Genomic DNA, 26,028 nt, shown 5'->3' with positions numbered 1-26,028 from the left:
AAACTCAGCTACAGCGTAGTTTGGTCAGAAGTTGGCGTTATAGGTTACGCATGGATGTAATTTGCTAGTAAACAGATTAGAAGTAGAAAAAAAACTGGAGAGGGGTCTTTAATCACAGCTAGTGTCGGCCATGTTTCATGCTGTCTGCCAACAGCGGAAACAGCTGATCAGTCATGTGAGTTAAATGATTGCTACGTCAGAACCTATTCGGCAAATGTGTTGCCATGTCCCATTTAGTGCATCGACTGTTTTTTAGGAGCCAAAAACCACTTTGAGAGTGTAAAAATGTTTTCCATACAGCTTTTACTGATACTCCAAAAATGTGCATAAAAATGTGTTATTGGAAACACAGCTATAGCTTGTGGGGCTATACATTGGAAGAAGTAACTGGTAAATAAATAGGCTTCAAAAATATAAAAGTGCATTTAGTTGTGTGTTTTACACCCACAGAATTGTATTCAAAATACACAGAATGAGGGTAAAGAGAGACTTTGGCTCATCGGCTAATATCTGCCCCGGACAAGGTTCAATACTCAATCACAATTTCAGTTTCTTTCATCTCGTCTCTTCTCTGAAACGACAATGCGTCCATTGCTGCGAGTTGCAGAAGTACAAATGCGGAGACAAGAGTTTGTGAAGTGATTGGTCAGTTGCTGCATAATGTGGCCTTAACTCTCAGATTATGAGTTTCGGAAAGTTAGAAAGTTGCAGATCTATGCAGGCCACAATGTTCGGCCTTCTGAAAGAGGCTTTTCTCAGCTTTTGCAATGTCTAATCTGCTCATCTAGAAAGAGAATAAAAGGCTTTTAAGATGCTTCTGATGTTGGTAAGCATGCAACATACCGGTAACTTTATTTTACTACTGCACTTATTATAAATTGCTCTGAAAGTTAGCACCAGCTAAAGGCCTGACATGCAAATATAAATCTGAGCTGTGGTTTCACTTCCTCTATCCGAGCCTTTTTTTTTTTTTTTTTTTACCCGCAGATTGAGGAAGTTGTTAACTTTTGAAAGACCACATCCAAATCCACAGTAAAACCACATCAGAGCTGAAAGTGTAGAGCTGAGGAGGAGGAAAAGGTTTCACAGTGAATACAAATCGTGTGCTAAACTCAAAGCAGACAACTTGTAAAGTCTGAAGTTTGGTCGATATTTTCCCTGTTGAAAGTTCTAGAAAGAGTCAAATCAAGGGTTCGATGTGCAACAATTTGAACAAGAGAAGCATGTGTGCCTATCAGCTTACTGTGTGCAGAAAACAGTAACAGCTGTCGGAAGATTTTCAACAAAAGTAAATATAAAGACGTACTGAGCAGACTTGTTTTAAAAAAAAAAAAAGAAGAACAAAAAACCTTTAAAAATGCAACAAAAAAAAAATATCCATTTGGGTATCATTTATAATAGATTCTATCATCCATCAGCCACTTCTTATACATCACAAATGTGATATATTTACAATAAACTTGTTTATCAAACCTATATCGAGTATAGTATAACAGCTGACAAGCTTCAGCTGAAGATGATGAGAGTTTAGCTGGTAGTGAACATTAAAGGTGCCGTAGGTAGGATTGTGAAGATCCAGGACTTAGCCCAAAAATGTGAACATCGACAACTTCTCAGTCCCTCCCACCCGATCTGCTGAAGCCCAAAACAGTCTCCTAAGCCCCTCCCCCCACAAGGGAGAATTAATTTGTGTACATGAGCAGTGATTGACACGCAGTTAGACCCCCCCCACCCCCTGGCCCTGATTGGTGCATCTGAACAGGGAGCGGTGGATTTTTGCAAATTGCACTCCAGGCTGTAGGTGGTCCATGTAGTTCTACTGGAACACAGGGTCAGTTTCAGCAAATATGACAGAAAGTTAGTTTTATAAGTCTTACTTACTGCACCTTTAAACCAGCTAGTTTGGCCCATAATTCATTTGGCATGATTAGTCTGATAAATGGAAAGATTTGCAGTAGACACTAAGGATACTAGGGCTGCAAATAACGAGTGTTTTCATTGTCGATTATTTTCTCGATTAATGGATTAGTTGTTTGGTCTATAAAATGTCAGAAAATGGACTCAAAGATTTTCAGTTTACTGTCACAGAAGAGAGAAGAAACTAGAACATATTCACCTCAAACAAGCTTGAATCATTTATTTTTTAACTTTCGTTCTTAAAAAAGGGACTCAAACTAATAAATTGATTCATCAAAATAGTTTGTGAAGAATTTAGTAGTTGACAATTATTGGATTAGTCTTTGCAGTTTTAAAGCATACAATATTTATGATGGTATGGACATCCCATAGGCGAAAACACTGATTGGCAGTAGGATCCCTTTAGCTGTTTTTACTTTCTGATGGTTCCTGCTGGAACTTTGCAGGTCTCCTAAAACCCATAGAAACCAAATCAGAACCAGTACCTTTCTGGGACTCGTGAAGCTGTAGTTTCTCCTGGTGGTCCCATCCCAGCGCCGATGCGTCCTGTCTATCAGTCTGCACGCCAAACTTGCCCCCAAAGCCCTTCACATAGTCTGCAGAAACACATAACACACACAACACACACAGAGAAGCAGACATCAACACTCAAACATGTTTCTGAAACCTCATTTTGTCATCTGAATTACCTGTGTCAGACATGGAACAGTATGTATAACAATTTTAAGAAGTAAAAAAGAAAACGTATACAGGAAAAATGTCATAGAATATCATAGCCATAAATTTGAATACATCTACAAAGAATGTTATAAAGACCAACAGCATGTGATATTTAATTAGTATAAGTGCTATATGTAGATTCCTTACAGTTAGAGCTGTAACAATTCCAAATGTTGCTGCGCAATTCTCACAAGTCTCAGAAATAATTGCAATTAACAATATAGAAACAAAAACAACGGCTCTTTATTATCATAAAACATTTTTTCTGTATCCTGTATCCCCCGTCGTCATTTTTGTTGCTATGAACGTGTGTAGGGTCAAGTGCCAACAACTAACAATTGAAATAATAACAAATATATATATATATATATATATATATATATATATATATATATATATATATATATATATATATATATATATATATATATATATAGTCTTCCAATAATCACTTATATAATTACAATTTGGAATATCTAAACAATATCAACAATTACCAGTAGGGCTGGACCCGAATATTCGTTCGGTGGGTTGGTATTTGATTTGAAAATTTGACATTCGAATATTCGTTTTTTTTTATTTTTTTATTTTGGTTTATTTATTTTTCTGCATTTATTTCTCGTTCACACTCCAGTCCAGTTGGTGGCGGTTATGCACATTTAAGTTGGTTTGCCAACCACCAATAAACTTCAAAGAAGAAGAAGAAGATACTGTATATGGTGGGTACACGATGACGCCCACTTCGAGCATTTAGCGAGCTGGGCAGAGAAGCTAGCGACGATAACAAGTGCGGAAATGGAGAACTGTTTCCCGTTTTTCCGTTGTGATTTGGCCAGAAACTTCAACATTGGGAGGCGAAGAGATCGTTTTGGAATATAAAGCTTGGATATTACATTTCCTTGGACTCTTGGGGATTTATGAAAATCAAGTTTTGGTCAAAATACCACTTTGTTGCTTAAAGGACAACGAAAACAGGTATGCATGCACTCTCGGCTGCGCAGATTACGGCTGAATTGTTTTATTTTCTGTTACTTTGTAACAGTTGTGTACATGGCTTTATATTTTAAAGATTTAATGCTTTAAAGTTATAAAAACGCTCATGAGTGGAAGTTTTATCGAGGTTACAGCCACGCCCCAGTCACAAAGTGTCTCGTTGACGGGACGGTGATCCTTGAGATGTTAAAAGTTTATTAATTCTGAACGCGTCTGGCCTGTCTGTCTATATTGTACCAAATACGACACTGCACTCCCTTGTGAAGTCGTTTGGATGAAAGGTTCTCAAAATAATCAAAATGCAAACAGACCGACACAGAGATTCCTGCCTTTATTAGAGATAATAATATATTCCAAAGCTTCGAATATTCGATGCTCATTACTACCGAAGCTTCAAAGCTCAAAAAATGGTATTCGGACCAGCCCTAATTACCAGTCATACGCCTTAAAAGGTGCTCTCAGCGATGTTGGGTGACGTCACTTCTTGTTGACGTTCAAAGTATTTTCAAACAAAACGACGGCTAGCTCGCCCCTCCCTCCTCCTTATCCTGTCCCCTCTCCCTCCCTTCCGTGCACTGACCCACCAACCCCCACCCCCAAATCCTTCTTGTCGGTTATTGGCTGGAACGCTGGAACACAGTTTGTTATGTTTGGTGGGGCAGGTTGGCACAGCTTGTTTTAGTTGTAGTTTGTGGAGCCTGGGCTGTCTTCAGAGACCGCGTTTTTTTACAGTGTGTTCAGGGGACAGGCAGCTAGCAGATAGTGAGGAGATGTTTTCTGTATGTGAAATACATTTCTTAGAGCACCTTAAAGACCTTGGCTAACGTTAGCAATTAACGGCGGTTAAACAAACGGCAATTATGTTTAAAAAAAAAAAAAAAAAAAGACAATCAGACAATTATGTAATAATCATTACAGGCCTATTTAGTTGATTTAAACAACACTAAATATAAATTGTTTTTTTGCGGGGGAATATTCACTGATGAAAAACACTGATTGTCCAAAAGGCAAAGAGTAAAAATTTAACGTGAAAAAAAACGTGTAAGGTTGTAAACTTAAACTGGAACACGTCTCTGATGTACAGTAAGTGATGCTTATTAGGATAAATATCATCAAACAACTATCATATTATTCTATTTTCATTGTGCCACTTTAAGTAAATCATGTCAGTGGAGCAGCTGCATGATGCAAATGTTCAGAAACACATTTCAAGCAGTTCATGTGTAGCGAAACTAAAAGCCTTTTGCACAAGCTGTTTTAAAACCGGTGCATTGAAATGGCTGGCCCTGTTATCAGAGCCCATGACCCAGTTATCAGCCTGCGCCACATATGCAAACACAGCCCGGTGCATTGTGGGAAATACTTGAGGTCACCTTCCGACACCAGCCCGTATCTGGAACGAGGCAGTAAAGACTGCACAGGTGTGTCAGACAGGCAGCTACAGGAAAAGCTGCTCTGCTGTGTTGCAACCGACAGTCCAGACAAGTCGGGACAGACATGAGGGTGGGACTCATTCAGGCCCTCGGGATACTTAAACTTACTGAAAACACACTGATCAAAACAAACTGCAAGCAAATGCTGATAACTTTTGGTCAGTACGTTGTTTTTAATCACAGAAAGACTATAGCTCAATGAGAGCTGCAAATATGAATCGATTAGTTGTCAACTGTTATATTAATCGCCAACTATTTTGATAATTTTCTTTAAGTAAAACAAAAGTTAAGATTCTCTGATGTCAGCTTGTTAAATGTGAATATGTTCTAGTTTCTTCTCTCCTCTGTAACAGTAAACTGAATATCTTTGAGTTGTGGACAAAACAAGACATTTGAGGACGTCAAACAACTAATCGTTTAATCAAAAAAACAAAATCGACAGGTTAATCTTTGATGAAAATAACCGTTAGTTGCAGCCCTAACCTCAATAAACAGACATTATATACTATATGGGAATATTACTACATGAAAACAGAGGGCCAACTGTTTACTGTCTATTATTATTATCACACTGGCATGATGATGGATGTTCTCTAGTTTGACCAAATCTAAAATGTATTCATTTTTACTAACAATTATTGTGAGGATACTAACCTTTTTGTGACTCGTGCCTCTCAGTTTTGCCCTGGTACTCAAAGCCCATAGCACTCTTGTCCACCTTGTCAGTCTCAACACCAAACTTGCCGCCAAAGCCCTTGGTGTAATCTGCCGGTGGCCAGAGCAGATCAGAGGAGGGGGAGACAGGGGAGATACATCCAAAGTTAAGACAGGAAGAGGTGGAGCATTGCACACAAGTCTTTCAGCAGCAAATAGTTAGATAGATAATAGATATCATGGCAATATGTTTTTCGTGTCAAAGTGTCAATTTTACATACAACACATAAACAAGGAGCATATTTCAGTTGTGTATCTGCCATTTTAAGAAGCGAAAGACTAGGTGAACTGGTTGAAAAACCGACAGGGGCATGTTTAAAAGGAAAAAGTATACCAAATTAAAATATCCCAATCCCCCCGGAAAACCAGCTGGGTCATACCCAGGCCACAGACCAGCAACAGACGAGAGGGTGCTGGTAGTGTATGTGCCAATCACCTGAAATCTGAGACGAGGAACACATTAAAGAAGACAGCATTTCAGAAAGGAAATGGCCACCTACGTCCATTAGACTCCCATGTTCTTAAGTCCTCTTAGGCAGGTGTACTGTGTGCCATATCTTAAAACGCCATAATAAGAATCATGTATTATTTAGCACTTGGGAAAAGCAAACATCACATCACACATGCAACTGAGAAAGCTAAAAAGGAAAAACAAAGCCTTTGTTTGTAACATTATATAAGCAAGCAAAGGCTGAGGAATGGAGGAAGAGGAAGAAATGCAAAATAACACGATTTGTCAGGACCAACGTGGAGCTGTGCTCACGGAGTTCGGCCAAGTTGTTTGCGTGTGTGCGTTAGTGTGTATCCCTCAGCCATATGTTCTCCACACCTCTCCGGGTTAATGGGAAGGCCGCACGGCAGGAAATCTACACAAACCTTTCTGGGAATCATGTTTCTCGGTTTTGCCCTGGTAATCGAAGCCCACTGCGCTCTCGTCGACACGATCTGCCTGCACGCCGTATCGCCCCCCAAACCCAGTGGTGTAGTCTACACAGCAAAGCAAGGGAGGGGGGAGGGGGGCAAGGGTCAAAGGTCAGCGTGAAGCAGCATGGAAGCAGTGGTCACGAAGCAGCCCAATTCCAAATTCCTCATTAACATTTACCGGCAGTGGCCGGTGCTAAGACAGAAACACTTCAGACATATTCGCTGCTTTCATTCAATTCAATCACACATCACGTCATGTTTTTAAAATCCACTTCCTTGAAGGAGACTTAGACTGATGTGTTGGCCTGCACGTAGTGAAAACTGTTCTTAAACCGTGAGTACGTTTACATGCACACTAATATTCCACAATTATTCTAAAAATGACAATATTCCGAATTAGATACAGTTCATGTAAACAGCATATTCCGTTTAGATATTTGGAGTAAGGCCTTTTTTTCCCGAATTTTGCATTTTCCGATTAAGACTTGTGGGATATGCCGGTATTATTCAGGTTTTAGAAGCATTTCTTGGACATGTATGCAACACATTCAGAATCTGTGTCTCAATCAGTGCTTTTACAGCAGTTAGCGACAGTTTACGGCCTCTTGCCTGTTTACGGCTCTCTGCGTTGCCACGGTTGTTGGACACAAACGAACCAGCCAACAGTTTGCAGGGCTGCGGTGAGATGCATGCCAAAAAGAAATGAGAAACGCAACTACTTTTAAACATTATGAAAGAATCGGATATCAAGAGGTTTTTGGATATGCGCAAACGTGGCACCGACGACATTTTCAAGAAGCTGGTTGAAGGTATGAAAGAGGGAGGCCATGTTTGCACAGTCAAACAAGTCCTCCACCACTGGAAAACTTTGAAAAAGAAAAAAAAATATCTTTTTTCACTTTTCACTTTCATTAGCCATATAAACAGCTTAGTCGGAATATTGTCTCGCCGAAATACTATGTGCATGTAAACAGTAGTCAGTGACACTACTGAGGAACTGTTGGAATTGGGCAGATGTTCTGCACGTCTGTGCAGGGGATAAATGCAACACAAGGTGATAACAGTATGGGGTCATGGGGAATGCAGCCTTAAAATACTAAAAGCTAAGAAGCCAGAGGGGACTCCCAGGGCACTGGGGTCACTGTAACGCTGTACACAGTGCAGTGCAAAGTAGCTTTATGAGTAGTTTTGTTTTGGCTCTATTCCAGCACATTGAACCTCAAACGTCCCAGTGACTTATTAAAGGCTTAAGCTTTAATCTTGGGTTTACGTCTTTATCTGATCGATGGAGCTCAACAGTGTGGTTCCGGAAGTACAAGTCCCATTCGTTTTCTCCACAAGGATGTCTCAAAGTCCTTTAACCCTTGTGTTGTCTTCCTGATGACTAGGGCTAGGCAATATATAAATATTATATTGATATCATGATAAGAGACTAGATATCGACTTAGATTTTGAATATCGTGATATGACATAAGTGTTGTCTTTTCCTGGTTTTCAAGGCTGCATTACAGTAAAGTGATGTACTTTTCTGAACTTACCAGACTCTTCTAGCTGTTCTATTATTTTACTTTTCACCACTTAGACATTATGTCCACTTTACTGATGAGGATATTTATCTAAAATCTAAGTGTGATATTTTGTTAAAGTACCAATAGTCAACCCTAGAACATCGCCGCAGTATCAATATCGAGGTATTTGGTCAAGAATATCGTGATATCTGGTTTTCTCCATATCATAGACCATGAAAAAAAATAATTACTTTTGTTGTCCCTTCTAATGTTTTTGTGGTCTTTTTCAACGTTTTAACTGCTTTTTTTGTCACTTTTCCCCAACGTTTTTTTCAATTTTTCCTACGTTTTTACGTTTTTATTCAATAATTTTGGCACTTATTTTGACGTCCCATATTTCTGATATAAAAAAACGTTAAGCGGTTCAAATGTGACCCGAGGACAACATGAGGGTTGAATGTCTAAACAATCCAAGGGAGACCGACCACAAGCTACCAGATTAGTGAAATGAAAGTTTCTGCTCTGTAAAAGCCACAAGTCTGTATGAAATCAACCTTGTTTTAAGAAAAAACATGTTTTATTTGCGATGTCATGGAGAAGTACTACACTACCCACAATCCTAAGAGTAACAGCGCCAATGATTGATGGGGCTCGAGATTACCATGAAAATGTTTACCGCACCCGCGAACAGCTGGAGCGAGCTGCTAATACTAAAGTCTATGAATTGTTTATGTACCTTTGCCTTTTTTTTTGCTTTTTTTCAAGTTGTTCTTTTGCGCCGCATCAAATGTTTTATGGTCACGGCCCCTCTTGTAGCCAGTTGGCTCGGTTCCAGGCTTAAAACTCTTTAAATAAGCATTTAATGAAATGCCAATGGAGATATTGAACGGGGAAAATCTTACGGAACCAGAGCCCTTCAAAAATGGGCGGTGACTGTTGAGCTCCATTTACATCCTCCCAAAGAGATAAAAAGGGCTTCAATTTGACATGGTTTACCTAATATGTTTGTTGAAACCCTCACAATACCTTTAAAGCAACTTGTGCTGAAGTACAGAGCCACGGAAATAAAAAATGTCACTCTCAGAATACTTACAAAATGCAATGTAACTTATAATATACCAGTAAGACAAATAGAAAACAACACCATGGACATATTTTGGTCTGTCTGTACAAAAGCAGAGATCAAGCAGCTTCTAATCAGCACAACAGGAGTACACGTGGTACAGCTGGCCATCAGCCAGATGCTCATCAGACTGTGTTAGTGGCTGGAAACTGTCTCCCACAGGCAATCTAGAAAACTAATGCTGTTAGCAAAACCTAACCGGCTGATAAAAAGTAATAAGCAAAGGCTCAGATCAGATACAGGGATCTATTTGGAGAAGTCTGTCAAACTAAACTACAGGTGATCTGGAGCTGAAGTAGACGTGCAAAAAGATAAGTTGAGACATCACCTATCTGCGAAGCATGTTTCTCCGTCTTCCCGGCATACTCAAACCCAACAGCTGACTGGAATAAGAGAGGAAGAAGAAACAATTATTCAACTGACTACTTACACCCCCCCACCCCAATAATAAACTGCAAGGTGAGTTTGAATAAAACACAATGTAACAATGACAGACAAAAATATCAGTTTTTATATTAAATGCATTGCAGAACTAGTTCTACTTTTAGCAAAGTGTTCAACAACACTGTGGTGCATAAGGGCGCGTACAGACCAAAGAAAGCCATCTGGCTATTCGCCGCAGGCTTGTGCGGCGGTGGGCGTGTCACTGAAATGGCCCATTTGTGTGGCATCCTGTTGTGTTATTTAACCCCCCAATGTAGCACAAGTAGACTTCATTTTTCACAATTAGGGTTTTCCTGAAGATCGTTTATAGATCTCGACGTCTGCACTTGAAGGCAGCTTCATTTCACGGAGAAAGAGAGAAAAGAAAAGAGACGACGCGGCTGTGCTTCAGCTGTTACACAGACTCCCAGGCAGTTCAGTGCCTGTGTTTGGTGTTTTTTTAACTTTTTTGTTGCAGCGATAGAGGCAGTGATGTTTCCCGTTTCCTGTACAGGATCCTCAAAATGGACTGACAAGTCTGATCGCAGGTTACATGACCGGCCACTGCAGCATGATGTCAGGTTGGGGTGGGGGGTCCCCACCTCCGCAGCTTGAGCGAACAACCTAACTAAGACCTGCGCTTTCGCCGGACCGTCTGACAACCGCCTGACTGTATGTGAACGCAGCCTAACAGTGCAATTACTTTTGATTTTAAATCTAAAAGTGGGCTTTCGACAGAAGGCACTCTATTATTACATAATTGTCAACTTTTTTTTACAAATAAAGCTGAGACAATTAATTGTGCAGCTAAATTCGGAATTGTTACAGCTCTACACTCAGTCTCAGTACATCAAATTATGTTATGGAATACTGTAATTAACTGTTGCTGTGATCCAGAAAACTAATAAAACCTTAAACCGGGTTCACCGTAAAACGATACACTACCGATTAGAACATTTCCTGGCACTGTGTTAGCCCAGGTGTGTTTTTTATTTATTAGATATTTTTAGGTTTTGTCAACGTCAGATGTTGGATTGTCATTGTCATTTCTGCAGTATTATCTATCTTTATGTTTACCGGTTTGCCTGTGGTGTCTATGTTTTTAGAGAATATGTTGTGATGAGGGCGCGTAATGAACGAACACATGAATTTCCCCTTGTGGGATAATAAAGTTCACCTTGTTTTGTTTCCTTAAGAGGAAGCCTGCCATTTTACAAATATTCAAAAATCATGTTTGAAATCAAGGAGATGTTGTCAGCCACAGGAAATACCTGGTCAACGCGGTCAGCCTGCACTCCAAACTTCCCTCCAAAGCCCTTGGAGGTATCCGTCTGGGAGCAGTGCTTGGACAACTTGCTCTGGTAGTCATGACCCACAGCAGACTGTGAAGAAACATAAAAAAAAGACACAATTTCAAAAACGAGGACAATAAGGGAACATTTGAGGGAGGGGAGGGGTCATGAAAAGAGCAGTACAGCTGGAAACTGCCGCCAGCGGTTTGAAGTGGTGACATCTGACTCATCACAGATGCACACAGTGTGGTGTAAACAGTGCTCGGTCATCACATTCATGCTGCAGTGACCACACAGCCCAGAGAGAGAAAGAGAGAAACGGTGAGGACGGCCAGAGATGCTTGCCAGGAAAGATTATCGAGTGTGAAATGGCCACAACTGACTTGGCCTGTTCACACAAACACACAGGCTGAGATGAACATTTGAGAAACGGCTGCAGAGGCTCAAAGGACTCTGAGCTCGTTTTTAAATTGGTGGCAATTAAATGGGCTTCTTAGGTTTTTATTAAAAGTCCTCTTTGGAAATATGAAAAGCTACAAAATGGTAGATTTGTCTGTAATACAAACCAGGATCTAGCTTTAGCTGCAGGAAGGGCTACAACTACAAAAGTAGTTTCAACCTTCAAAGAAAAACTGTGCGAGCTAGACTGTGTCTAGCTATTTTCAACTTACACTTCTTGAACTGTAGTGCAGCTGCACACAGGCAACATATTCAGAATAAAGTGAAAAAAGGTACATTAGGGCAAAAATCATTGTACGGATTGACCTGTGGTTTGTGTTGGTGGCACCACCTCCACTGTGGTGATGCACCGCTACACACTTCATTGATCCAGAGATCGAGTAACAGTCAACAATGTGAGCTACAGCGCACACACACACACACACACACACACACACACACACACACACACACACACTTCCTGGATAGTTCCGGTACCGCCAGAAATTCTGCCTAATGTCTCTCATTTTGGCCGGACGTCCCCTTCCTCTGTCTTTGTGTTGGTGTTCTAACCTCCGGCTGATTTGTGAGGACTATGGTTAACTGCTCCTCCGATCTCTGCAGGGTAAATCCAGACAGCTAGCTAGACTATCTGTCCAAGCTGAGTTTTCTGTCGCACGACTAAAACTACTTTTAAACGTACACATGTTCCACCGAAACAAGTTCCTTCGCGAGGCTATTTTGCAGAAGCTCCGTCCGGCTCTTAGCACCGCCCAAGACAATTGCGATTGGTTTAAAGAAATGCCAATAAACCAGAGCACGTTTTTCTCCCATGACGTAATGCTGTGTAGACTAGCCAGACCCTCCTCCACAGCGCTGTGGAGGAAGGTCTGGCAATGCGAGACCACATTTGCTTAAACTGAACCGGTGACGATGATGACCTAGAGACTCACTGCAAAATGATTTCCTGATTGACAACGATATCAGAATATGGTAAAATACTTTGATTTTGAAGCTCAGGCTGGTTGAGAAAATGGGTTCTTTTCAGGTCTAAGTGGGCAGGCACTTTCTGTGAGCCTGCAATTCTCATGTGATCTCTTTATATCACAAGAATCCAGCTGCCGTGAGAGGTAGGGTGGATGGTCCACATCAAAAACTACATTTCAAATGGCGGACCTCAGTAACATCGTCTATGCGCCCGGTCGTGTGCAACCGACAAGCAACCGACAGCTGTTGCCGGAGGAGACGGTAAAGAAGAGCTCGACGTTCAGTTGTTTGAGCTGGACAGAGGGATCGGATCTCAAAGTGGACACTGGAGACACATTTTATTGCCAGGTGTAAATGATGCGTAAATGACTCATAACTATTGTTGTGATCTTAGTAAGTAAGTAAAAATCTAACATGCAAAACCTTTAAACATTTTAGAGTTCTTTACCTTGGAAACAAATTGACAAAACAAATTGCTCCTAAAAAGGGCCATTTAGTAGCAGATTGAGATTCGTCTGCTGATGAAAGCTCCAGAACAGCTACTAAATGGACCTTTGGGTGGGATTGTTTGGTCAACTTCAATATCACTTTTGCGCAGTCACCACTTTATCCTGCAACGCAGCGATAAATCTGGGACACGGCTCTTTTCAAAGGGAAAAATGTGTACGTGAAATCAAAAAAAACATGTCCGTTCCAGCTTCACCTGTGAGCTTAAGTCTTGTGGTCCCTCTTACCTTGTCCATGCGATCCTGCTGCACTCCAAATTTTCCTCCATATCCATGCGAGGCCTTGGGCATTTTGTCCAACTCCTTCTTCCTCAAGCTGGTGTGCTCCGTCGACACAGTGTCGCGCAGCTTGTGGATACTACGCCACAGAAGGAAAGAGTTAGGAGACACATTCTGGGGCTTGTAACATTGCATTTAATCAGGGGCGGAGCAGGCGAGGCTGACTTCCGGGGCTCCAGCGCCGAATGTTTTATCAAACGATCTTTTAGGTTTGTCAAGAAATCTAATATAATGGAGTGAATGTTCTCATGTTGGCCTAATATTCAATTCAGAGTATTTAAGGTAGAGCTGGGCGATATGGAGAAAATCAAATATCCCGATATATTTGACCATATACCACGATATCAATATTGCGGCGATATTGTAGGGTTGACAATTGGTGCTTTCACAAAATACGCACACAATGACATTTTGGATAAATAGTCATCAGTTATGTTGATATAATAACTATGTGGGTAAAGGCAAATAATAGAACAGCTAGAACAGTCTAGTGTGTTCAGAAAAGTACATCACTCTACTGTAATGCAGCCTTTAAAACTAGGAAAAGACAACACTTATGTCATAATCAAGATATTACGATATCTAAAATTTAAGACGATATCTAGCCTCATATATCGATATCGATTTATAATATCGACATATTGCCCAGCCCTAATTTAAGGCCACATTTACTTGGCACTGTTGAGGATCCTCGATTTGCAATTAGAGCAGCCCGGATAATCATGGCAATTTGACTCAAATGTAGCAGATTTATCAGCTAAACATTTTTTCTGTGAACTCTACTCCAGCATAGTATAACAAAAATAGGTTTCAAGATTAGTAATGCTGTTCATGCCAAATTCCTACCTATGTTGTTCCTCAATAAAAAGGAACATAAGACAATGTTTGCCTCTTTTTAGGGGGCAGGAGTGAAAATGAGTCATCCTAAACATGTGTTGTGTCCTGGCTTCAAAATGATGAAAACAGTTGGATAGAAGGATTTGATACAAATCAGGATGTTGGCTCTACAGGAGGATGCTTTTCCCCAAATGAGACTTTTAGGCATTGTCTTATCAAAAGGCTTGAAAAGTACTGAAATGCTGCCATATATGGGGTAAAAAAAAAAAATCTCCACTGGTAAGCATGCCCCCAGACTTCTGCTGTATGAAGGTTTGGGCGGGGTCAAATGTTGTCAACATCCGGGGCTCCACCCAAACCCTCATACAGCAGAAGTCCGGGGGCATGCATTTAATACCTAAGGACGAATGATTTGCTTCCTCACTCTATGTGCTCCTGATGTCCTGAGCCCTCCACCGTCTTGGCCCCCCAGCGCTGCTCTGTCTCCGACACGTCATTCTAGAAATCCAGAAAAATTAAACAAAAAAGGTTCGTTGGCAAGGGCATGAAAAAAAAATGGTGGTGAGAAGAGTGAAGCATGTGTGGAGTGAGGAGAACTAAACGGGGAAATGGAGGGAGGAAGCTACCTCAAAGTCGGGGTCAGTCTCCCAGTCGTCCCCTTCTTCATTTACAGCCACGTTGACGGACTGTCCTGCTGCTGCCTTCCACATCTTTACTGCAACACACACTGAAAAACAGAAAATAAATCATAAGTTCATCATACCGACAGAGAGACCAGATTCAAAGTGCGTGTCTTAGATTTTTTTCCGAAGCTAACAGAAGCCGTGGGACCTTATGTTTGGACTACAGTTTTGTATCCCAAAGATTGAGATTTTTCAAATAGAGCTGGAAAAGTTGTTGATTATTAATTTGTCAAATGTAGACAATAACAATTTTTCTATTTTATTATAAAGTTATTATTCATTTAAGTCATTTATCAATCGAAAACTAACACCATTCTCTGGTTCCAGCTTCTCAAATGTGAGGATTTAGGAAACTCTGGAGGATTCCACCCTGATTTTGGCAAACTCCACCTCATATTAGCTTCAGCTGAACTACAGCACTAAATGCTGGCAAGGACTGAAGATTGTGTTCTTACATTTGGGGCTGCAACTATTTACAGAGCTGATTAGTCTTCTCCAAAATGTCAGAAAGTAGAGAAAAAAAGTTCCATCAGAACCTCTCAGAGACCACGGTGATGTCTTAAGAGTATCGTTCTGTTCAACCAACAGTCCTAAACCCAAATATATTTCATTCACAATGACATTACACAGAGAAAAGTTCTCACATTTGAGAAGCTGAAAGTAGGGAATGTTTGGCATCTTTGCTTGAAAATTTCTTGAACAATTAGTCAACTAATAACATAGTTGCAAAGTAATTTTCTGTCAATTGACTGGACTAATTATTCTACTAATCCTACAGCGAATATGAACAGGGGGAATGATTTCCGGTTTAATTTACTCAATATACAGAAGGCTATATTTATTGTTTAAACCAGTGTCACATTTGTCTCTTGTTCCGTCATGGTTTTGTCTTTTTCATTGCCTCTCTTGCTGTTTTATCATGTTTTAACATTATGTATTATTATTATTATTATTGTGTGAGTAATGTCTTATTATAGACCATTTTTCACGATGAAATGCCTTAGAGCAAGACACTGAATCTCCACCAGCTCATATTTGCCAAATCATGTTATCTCACCGAACCTAAAAGAGTCGATAAGACAGCTGAAGCGGATTCAGAAAGACCTAGAAAGTGGATCACATCACTCCAGTTCGGAGGTCTTTACATTGGCTTCCTGTCTGTCTATATAATATAATGGTTGGTTTATAACAGAGCTGCAAAGATTAATGGATTTGTTGTCAACTAGTAAATTAATCGCCACCTATTTTTATAAATCGATTAATCTGTTTTGGAGATAGTGATTTCGGGAAAAAATCGTTACACGTTAAACAAAAGGATTTTACCATTTAATAAAAAGGTCTATCTCTGTAGGGATCCTTTCCATAATGCTGTCATACACTTAGAATAATAATCTGAGCCTGTCAGCGGCAAAAACAGAACTTTTAGAGGACGGAAATTGAAGGTGCGCAATTGCCCATTAACGTTACAACATTGAAGCTTGTTTCTTGCTTAATACCGGACCAGTTTCAAGAATAGCTGTTCCCGTCAGTCACTTAGAACACAAAAACATGGGAAAACAGGTTCCGGGTTGCAGCTCTACCGCTTACTGAAAATGTGCTTTATAAAGCCAACCTACTGCTGCCTTACCTGCATTGTAAATGATAAGCTGCAGAGCTACATGATGAATAAGTTAGGGCTGCACGATATTGACACAATGTGATATTGCGATATCGATTATGACTATTGCGATATCAATTATGAATATGGTCGTGGATGAAAAAGATTCAATATTTCAGACTCCAGACTCTGTTTATAAAGTTGCGGGATAGCTACCGGTGAGAAATAGATGCGGGATGGGATTACTTTTGACCGCTAAAGTTTCCTCTTCAACCTCTGTTATTTCGTCTTCTCCCTGAGCAACAGTCATTTTCTTACTTTTGTGTTCTTTCTTTTGCCCCACACACTCCCTTCGCTCTCTTTTTAGGCCCTTTCTTTTCTTTCTGTTTTTTTTTGCCTCTATTCGCTTCTTCACTTACACTGTCACTCTGTCGAAATATGTACAGACGTCACGTGGTACGCTCCATAGGGTCTGTCGCGTAGTAACATGTGCGAGTGGCACGGTAACTGGCCGATGAAACATGATCGTTACAGCGTTTCAAGCTCTAAAATCAAACACAACCAAGCCACACAGCCAACGGACGGGACGCATCGCTGCACAAAACAAACAAAATATTGCATAGTTATCGCGACACTTTCGATATAATATTGACACATCGTGATATCGCGATAACAATACTGAGTCGATATATCATGCACCCCTATAATAAGTGTGTGTTAGTTTGTCTGGTTCTGGGTGATCTCAAGTGACCAGGCATCTAACTGGAACCAAAGCTTTCTGTACTAAATCCCAATAACTGACTCAGCACAATGTGGGCAATCAGCATCTGTGTTGAATCAAGAGGCTGCAGGAGACGTGGCTCCATTCACCTCCGGAGGGAGAACCAGGGGAGGGGGAAACGTCCCCAGACCAGGAAGCAGCCTGGGGAGTCCCAACTTTCTGTGTGGCAGCTACTCTAGCTACATGACAGGGGTATCTCCCACAACACAGCCACACCCAAAAGCAAACATGTTTAGTCTTTTTGACCAGGCCTGGTGAAGAAAAGAGCAAGAAGGTGTTGACTGTGAGGTGTAAATAAAGTCTGGATAACTGAGGGTAGCTGGTAGAATTAACGTTGCGTTAGACTGACGCATTAACGTCTTTTTTTCCCGTGTGGTAGGGACACAAGTTAGCTCGTTTAACGTTACCATAGCTTAAGTTAATCTCGGTTAGTTAGCTTCAACCAAAGTGGGTCAGGTCACATAAAACAAATACTATCATTCCCACGGATGTACGTATGTTTAACCTTATTTAAACGCAGTTAATTAAGCATTCGTGTGGTGTTTTTGCCCTGCACACATCGGCTCAGTGGGAACACTGACACATTTGTCTGCGTATGGGCTTTTTTTTTTTTTTTTTTTAACGGTTAGCTATAACGTTAACCATCAGACAGGATTTGGAAACACCTCGTTAATGGTTATGTCGACACATAGGGATTCAACGTTAAGTGAAGAGCAGCAGTCAAATGTGTTTAATTTAGCTCCAAAACCGGGATAACGTTACTGGTGGTAGCTGTGTGTGTGTCTGTGGTATTTCCTGTTCCAGATTTCCCCTTAGTTTAGCTAGCTAGCTGGCTAAAGCTAACGTTACCAAGCCAACTGGAATTAGCTCCGTGAGGTTTTCACAGGTAACGTTAGATATTTTAATATCCTCCTTCTAAAGTGTTAATACTCACCGTCTACGGCACAGGGAGCTCCGACCAGAGTCTAAACTATTCTTTAAAAGAAATCCCCCTGGTGGATGTAGCTAGTCCGTTCACACCTGAAGCGTTGATGGAGAAACAGTAATGTTCTTCCGGCTCTCCCAGTATCCCGTTCTTTGCCAGGGCTGACGTCACAAATGGGCGGGGATGTACATTTTTGGATTTTATTATTTATTTATTTATAAAGATATTTTTTGGGGGCATTTTAGGCCTTCATTTGTATAAGACAGCTTGGACTTGAAGGGGGAGAGAGAGGGGGAATTACATGCAGCAAAGGGCCGCAGACCGGAGTCGAACCCGCGGCCGCTGCGTCGAGGAATAAACTTTATGAATGGGCATCTGCTCTACCAGATGAGCTCACCAGGCGCCCCATTTTTGGATTTTGATGTCACAAAATTTATTTGATTTCTCCTTTAATCAGTATAGTTTCTGCTAAATTGATTAACATTACAACACAACAAAAATGTTGCTGCCTATTTAGTTTAGTTTTCAATATTTACTTCTGATCAGATTTGGAAAGCCAGTCTCAGTGGTTCTCCATCTCTCGTTATTGGACTGTAAAAACACCAGGGACAGAGATGTAAATAATAAATACAGGAGTTTATCATTTCAGCGTAGCTGATAAAGTATGATATTCTGTGTTGCATGTTTTCGTTGTATACATTTTGTCTAATTGTTTATTGACCTGTAACAGAGCTAAATTAAATCTGATTAATACAGTATATGTAATTCAGTTTCACAACTTTTAATCTTACAATTACATTATTAATATATGACCATTGCACTGAACTGCCTTGCACTAGGCTATATTTACATTTAAATCTTAAATCTCAGACTAGACTGATATTGCACTATTCCTTCCCTCTCTTCAATTATTGTATATTTCTTGTACATTTATAAATTATATTGTATTGTTATACTGTATACTCACAGTATTTCTTTTAAATATATATTTCTTACTGTCCTTTCTGTTTTTATTATTTACATGTTAAGTGAGTGTTGTAGTTTGAGAGCAAAGATTAACCAGTCAAATTCCTTGTTTGTTTATGCAAACCTGGCCAATACATTGTATTTAAAAGAAAATCTGAGCCAAAGTTTATACAACTGCACATTTTTTTTGTCAGCCAGGCAGCAGTGCATGCTCACTTTTATTTGTAATTAAATTAGACCACTTTGTAGAGATACTTTTTCACACTTTGACATGAAGTGGGTCTTTTTCAGTTGATCGGTGTCAAAAACATAAAATCCCCCTTGATACCACGGCTGTATTAAGAGACCTTGATACAAATGTATACAACTGGAATTACCGCCTGGGGGTTAAATGCCTCTGCCAACCTGTTAAGTTGCAGTATATGTAGTGAAGACTTTAAAGGAATTTAATAAAAGGTATGAAGTGTATTTTTGGCTGGACGTGGATGATTCACACAGATCTAAACAATCACTAGTTTCAAGATTGCCGTCACCAATTCCGTATCCACCCAAACTTGTCTCCTTCTGTTCCTGCGTTATGGTGTTGAATAATGGCAAGCCCAGAAAAGTGTTTTTGCAGAATGTTATGTCACCTTTTGTATATAAAAGGTCATCAATTCATCATTTAATCTTATTAGACATTTGTGTGAAATAATTAGCAAATACATTCTTGGGTTAGGGTTAGTTAAAACTCTAGTTCTACTAGCAATTAACTGGACACTTTATTTGAACTGAATTGACTGACCAATGTCTCCATTTTCCTTATAATTAACACCAAATTAGTCATTTCCAGGAACCTTTTGGTAAATTATTCAAAAAATACAGACCCATAATATAAAGCATTCCTGACTGTTCTAACAGAACTCATCATGGCAACAGACAATAAGATTAGACGCTGCCTAATGCCACATTTCTCAAGTCTATGACGGACATAACATGGGATTCAGTCACACCCAAAAAATTAAAGTGGGCTATCCGAGAAAGCAAACAGGAAACCAAAAGTAGGACAGGTAAGAGGCAAGATATTCTCAGAAGACGAGCTTTAGTCTTTTTATCTGCAGTGGAAAATGAGTTTCAGTATTTTATTGAAAGTAAGCAATAAATAATATTGTGATAAAAATAGTTTATAAGTACTCAGACTGTACATCATTGTTACAAGATCAAAAGACTCAATGGAAAGAGCAGGAATAAAACAGCGACATGATTTGCATTGTGCATAAAATGACTAAATTGCAAACAGAAACAAATGCATTTCTACTTTAAGCCTTAACTACATGTAGGGTGAACTAAAACTCTTCGGTTCCTTCTCATTTGCCATGAAAGCTAACGGTGGAACCCGTGTTGGGAGCGTAGACGAGACACACTTAGACATGAGGAGCTACAGTACACTGGGGCTTCAGCTCTGAACGTAAAACTGACGAAACACAACGTAACGTGGGGGGCGAGTAATAATAAATAAGAACAGACGACAGAGAGGAGTTAAGAAAACAATAAGGCTTGATATGAAATCTTCGTACAAAGTGTTTTTAAAAAAGGTTTGTGGGTGGTGGATCGCACCGCCTTGAGGGGTTATCTAGTCACAGCGGGGATCGACTGAGGCCTCAGTGAACTTGGTCCATGGAAGGAGTTTCCACACGTCGGACTCGTCCGTACGTTTCAAGTCCTCCTGTACGAGTGAGCCTGTGTGTTTCTCCAGAGGTGTGAGTGGAGGGGAGAGGGGTGGGTGGGTGGGTGGGTGTTCATTTTTGTGAAAGGGGGCGAGCTGGGTGTGGTAGGGTGGGGATGAGTGGAGAAGTTTCCGCATGCAAGGTGAACTAGAGACAACCTGGAATTCTGTTTTCACTTGCATCTGAAATAAGCCCTCTTGTTTTTATTTTTATTTTTTCCCCCATTACGGTTATATGGCTTTAAATTCTTAAATTCAAGAGTTTTTATTTTGGTTTTGCAGATATGGAAAATTAAAAGAAGAGAAAAAGGAAACTATAATGCGTGTTTCACATGATATCTGTTGTCAACATCACCTGGCTTGCCAGCAGTTATTTTTAACGGTGATGGATGACTCACAGTGTTGAGCAGTTTGTGAAACAGTCCGACAACTCCAGCAATTTGTCTGATATTCACACATCCATTGACCTAAGAGCTGCATTTACACAAAATCACAGGCAAGAAGCTACAAAAATTACAACAGTTAAAAAGGGCAAAGGATATGAATTAAGTTATCACATGTCAAAGTCACTTACGCATAAATTCAATGATTAGAATTTAAATCAAAGAAGAAAAAAGAAAAGAAAAAAAACAAAACATACATCTGGTCAATAGAATCAGGATTATAAAAAAGATTAGATAAAATGTCTGTTGGTAGAAATATACAAACTCCAGACAATTGAAACCTTCAGTTACATACATCTGAGAGCTGAGCTTAATACGGGCACAGTGGAGAAACGTTTCTTTTAAAAAGTGGGTTGATTAAGGGGATTGAGGCAAAAAAAAAAGAAGGATTACATAGTAATTCCAAAATCAATTATATGTCCCATGGGTTTACATAAATACAATAACAACTGTAGATAAATCTAAAAGGTTTCCACTAGGGATACTGGTGAGTAAGGTCTTTCTCTGTGATGACAACACACAAAAAAAAAATCTTTTTAGTGTCCTTGCGAGTCATTTCAGTTCATCATCCTGGTCTTGAACGCAGGGAACTCCCCTTCATCTTCTGACCAGCGGTTACCTATAGAAATAATGAGGATAAACTGAGAAGGGGAAGAGAGAGAGATGAACGGACCCGAGAGGAGAAGCAGGACAGAAGCCAGGGATGGATGGATGGATGGATGGATGGATGGATGGATGGATGGGGGGGGAACAAAGGGAAAGAGAGGAGAGGCGTACGACATGCGTTATTAGAGCAGAGAACTCCAGCACGAGAAAGCTGCTTTCTGCCTGGAAAAGAGAGGAGCAGTTCTGCAGTGAGGTAATAGCCGTACTGTATGTTTTGAGTGTACACGTGCTTCTATCAGGGCTGGACGATTCATCCAAAAGTAATCAAAACCCACGTCGGTTTATTTCGTTTTTATTTTATTTTTAAATCCTGCAAATACTTTCCCCACTGTGTGTGTGTTTAAAAACACAATACGGCAATATGGTCACGTGACTCCGCCCGGTCTAGTCTGCAGCATAGAAGCAGTATGGAGGACAACTCAAACACAGAGGGCCCTATTTTAACCTTATATATATATATGTCAATAATTTTAACGATCTAAGGGCGTGTCCAAATCCGCTTTTGCTGGAGCAGCAGGAGCAGCTTGTACCAAAGACTAAAAAGTGTCAGTCATTTGGACACATTTTGGCTTTTCCGCTTTAGTAAGTATAGCTGACAAAAGGTGACTGTGAGCGTGTGACCACCGTGAGGTCCCGGGCGTTTCAGTGGCCGTACATTTAAGTTTAGCTGACAAAACGTGACAGCCATGCCAATGTTGAGGATGATTACCAACGCCCATTTCCCGGGTGAAAGTCTTGTTAACTTTTCCTGGATATGAATGGCAATATTTAAAAAAAATCCATCATTCATCATCTTGTTATTTTCTATTCTTTTTTTTTTTTTGGAACTTGCTCAGTAAAATTAAAATGTAACTTTTTCCACAAGGCTTCTTTATTTCAAGCAATGTGTGCTTTGAGTTTAATTGTTCGAAATATTCAACAAATAACCATGAATAGTTCATCTGTGTGTGTGTGTATTTCAGATATTTTAAAAATCACAAAGTTTAAGATATGCACGCTTTCATTAAAAAAAAAAAAAAAAAAGATCCTACCTTTTAATAGTTTATCATATTTTTGATCGATTTAATTTTAGGTCACATCGTCCAGCCCTAGCTTGTATTATTTCAATGTTGATGTGTGTGATCTTACCGTTGTATGTTAACAAGAGTAGGTCCTGACTGTGGCAGTGTCCAGCCTCTGTATAGACTGACTTCCTGTGTTTCCATGTTGCATGTAAAATCACATGCAAAGACATGCCGTTAGTCACAGCATAATAAACAACCAGCACAGCAGCAAAGCCATTCAAGAAGAAATAAGAGTACATGAGGAGTCGGAGCTGATTCAGCGCCCTTCGTAGATGTTCTACTTGAGTAAGTAGCAGAAATGACAGAGCACTATTACATACGTACACATGCGCACACTTCTGACACTCTTCCCTCTGCTTACCGTCCATCGGGCTCCTCTTTGGCTGCGTGGAGGGAGATGCCGCGCTGCTGCCGGTCACTCGGAAGTTGGCGGGCAGGGTGTCGGACGCACCCAAGGACATCCCCCTCATGTCTTTGGGCCTGAACTTCTTTCTCCATGAAGGGGCTCGGCGGAAGTTCTTATCGTCATCCTAAAAGAAAGGTGGTCGTGAAAGAGGAGGGTGGAGAGATGGAGAGGTAAATGAGATGGAGGTGTGTAAAAGGTAAGCGGTCGTTTAAAATTTCTCACTCTGTTACTGTATGTCTAAAGCCCCTTTCACACATGCACTGCAACCCTGAATGTATCTAGACATTATTCGGAGGAGCTGTATGTGATAACGCAAATGTTTGTGGCCAGCTCCCAGGTACAAAATCTGTAAAATGTCCGATTGAGCGCATGTGTGAATAGAGCAGCTCATTGTCCGGAGAATTCAAAGCAAGCGAGTGGGTGTTGATGACTTTTCTATCAATCTGCTGGCACGAAATGGGAATAATACAAAAGAAAAAGAAGGGTGATTTACATGAAGATGCCACCGAAAATATCTAACTGGAGAGACGACGAGATTCGGGAACTACTGTCAGTAAGGACCGACGCTGAAATCGTCAGACAATTTCAAGGAACGGCAAGAGACTCTGTCGTTTGTGACCAAATTACAAACCGGCTCGTTGACCGCGGTGTAATCCGCGTCATGTCCTTCCTACAGCACGCTCCACCCAGGCGCCACCAACTGCCTAAATCAAACGGAGTATTTCCAGGAAGTGAGAACGCATCTGAGATGGACAATCTCTGTTGTGTTTGTTTGTTTATTTAGGATCCTCATTAGCTCCTGCGTTGCAGGTGCTATTCTTCCTGAGGTCCTTACAACTCACTTGTAATTGTGGCAATGCAAGAATACATACACATAACATCATAAACAAATGAAAAATAAAAATTGTAAAACGTAACATACACTAATTTCTTGACAAAAATAACAAAATACAGACACATAAGACAAGGACAGACACATAGACAGCTCCACCAGTGCAGTTATCAGGCATTCCTTACTTTTAGGTTGAACACATTCTTTTAGACCGGTAAATCCACATACTATTGTACTATAACATGTCTTTCATCCTCTCTGGACACATCTCACAATTGACGAAAGATACATATATTGTTAAACCTCAACCAATGTTGTTTCTTTGTCTACTTAACTTCCTTAAACAATAAATAGGTTTTGTGTTATTAGATTCAGGTAACACATTCCATTCTTGCATTGCTCTATACATGACCATACTTCTACATATGCGTACTTATCTCTGCTTTTGGTAAAGTTACCTCTTGTGGCATGTCTAGTCGCATAGTCGTGTAATTTAATAATAATAATTTATACTGTTTATTTACAATGTGTATATCTAAACTGAAAGATAATTTATATCTAAACTGAAAGATAATTTATTATACAAAATAGATGGTTTCTTTGTAACAAAAAACACATAATGAATAAAATAATCTATTTCTTACAAATAACCAACCTAAACATTTGTGCATTTTAACAACATTTGTCCGATATCCACACCTAAGCGCGATACGCGCGGCTCTATTTTGCACCATTTGCAATTTAGTTATTTCTTCTTGAGTTGCATTAGACCATACCACTGAACAATAATCGAGATTAGACAATATTAAAGCTTTAGCTACTACTTTGATTGAGCTTTGTGACAAATATGGTGCACATCTTTTAACAACAGAAACACCACTTACCATCTTAACAACCATGTTATTTATATGTTTAGTCCATATGTGTGCTACATGTGTGAAAGGGAATTTCTGGATTCTCAGAGGTCATATGAGTAAAAACAGCTTATGTTTGTCACCTCTTCCATTCTTCTTTCTGTGCCAATGGCCAGCAGGCTGTTGTATTCACGCTCGAGAGCCGCTCTGGCCTAGAAGAGAGAGACAAGAGGAGGAAAATTCACCCATTTAACTCTAAATGAATGGTGGAGACTTACATTTTGTCATGTACTGTATATGGATACAAGCTTTCTGGTTGGTGAAACATCTGACCAGCTGTGTGTACCTGTGTGTTCTGCGTGGGGATCTGCAGCAGAAGGGCCAGGGTGTTGTGATCGAAGGTTTCGTCCAGGGCGAGCAGCGCTCCATGGACGCCGCTCTCGTAAAGGTTGCTACTGTACTCTTTCAGCCCGATGGCCTGAATCCAACTGATCACACGCTCATTACTCCACACCAGCACATCTGAGGGGACAGTGACAGAAATCCAGCTTAAGTGTAATTCAGAGAAGACTAAAGAAATTCTTAAGAAATACTATTACTCATGATTTTATTGACCAATTGGTTAAGAGATCTGTAAAACTCCACAAAGAATCATGCAAAAGCAACACTTTAAATCTTGTGTTTACCAGAGATGTGCTCGTAAGTCATTCAGCGTGAGAAGGCGTTAAAAAAAATTACTATCTTAAGTATGGGCTGAAATATGTGCCACCAGAAACTGAATTTGAATCATTTATATTTGAATTTGAATTGCTAAACTTGAATAATTGCATTGGAAAACTGACTTTGAATCACACAATTCAAATTCAGTTCTCAAAATTCAGATTCAAGTTACTGTGACAGACAGGTCAAGGCGAGGCAAGCACTTCTACCTCGTTTCATGGCAGGAACTGTGCTCCAAAACGTAGGTGCCGATTGGCCGAAGAGGAGTCCTGTGTATCTGCGCCACTGAACT

At 40.1% G+C, this 26,028-nt stretch overlaps 2 protein-coding genes across 21 annotated transcripts in view; both read right to left on the bottom strand.

Annotated features, from left to right (window-relative positions):
- Window positions 1-18,222, bottom strand: part of cttn (cortactin) — a 28,235-nt gene extending 10,013 nt beyond the window's left edge. For 2 of the 3 annotated variants that reach the window (XM_028575050.1, XM_028575057.1), the window contains exons 1-9: window positions 18,090-18,222; window positions 14,721-14,821; window positions 14,519-14,592; window positions 13,207-13,336; window positions 11,027-11,137; window positions 9,661-9,715; window positions 6,654-6,764; window positions 5,718-5,828; window positions 2,403-2,513 (exon numbers count right to left, since the gene is read on the bottom strand). In XM_028575050.1, coding sequence (XP_028430851.1) covers window positions 2,403-2,513; window positions 5,718-5,828; window positions 6,654-6,764; window positions 9,661-9,715; window positions 11,027-11,137; window positions 13,207-13,336; window positions 14,519-14,592; window positions 14,721-14,804 — 787 coding nt within the window. In that variant the 5' untranslated portion in view covers window positions 14,805-14,821; window positions 18,090-18,222. The remainder of the gene's footprint in view (window positions 1-2,402; window positions 2,514-5,717; window positions 5,829-6,653; window positions 6,765-9,660; window positions 9,716-11,026; window positions 11,138-13,206; window positions 13,337-14,518; window positions 14,593-14,720; window positions 14,822-18,089) is intronic. The other variant, XM_028575064.1, reaches the window with a different exon arrangement.
- Window positions 18,223-20,110: 1,888 nt separating this feature from the next.
- The window catches only part of ppfia1 (PTPRF interacting protein alpha 1), a 52,062-nt gene continuing 46,144 nt past the window's right edge, over window positions 20,111-26,028 (bottom strand). For 11 of the 18 annotated variants that reach the window (XM_028582782.1, XM_028583366.1, XM_028583618.1 and 8 more), the window contains 4 exons: window positions 25,363-25,538; window positions 25,160-25,228; window positions 23,286-23,454; window positions 20,111-21,813 (listed from right to left, as the gene is read on the bottom strand). In XM_028582782.1, the coding sequence (XP_028438583.1) occupies window positions 21,752-21,813; window positions 23,286-23,454; window positions 25,160-25,228; window positions 25,363-25,538 (476 nt within the window). In that variant the 3' untranslated portion in view covers window positions 20,111-21,751. Of the gene's footprint in view, window positions 21,836-21,861; window positions 22,023-22,988; window positions 23,054-23,285; window positions 23,455-25,159; window positions 25,229-25,362; window positions 25,539-26,028 lie in introns of those variants that run through there. The other 7 variants (XM_028582957.1, XM_028583279.1, XM_028583909.1 and 4 more) reach the window with 3 other exon arrangements.

This window comes from Perca flavescens, chromosome 1 (assembly GCF_004354835.1).
Source record: "Perca flavescens isolate YP-PL-M2 chromosome 1, PFLA_1.0, whole genome shotgun sequence".
Taxonomy (NCBI): Eukaryota; Metazoa; Chordata; class Actinopteri; order Perciformes; family Percidae; genus Perca; species Perca flavescens.
The sequence above is the reverse complement of the archived record's forward strand: the minus strand, read 5'-3'. Positions and strand labels throughout refer to the sequence as shown.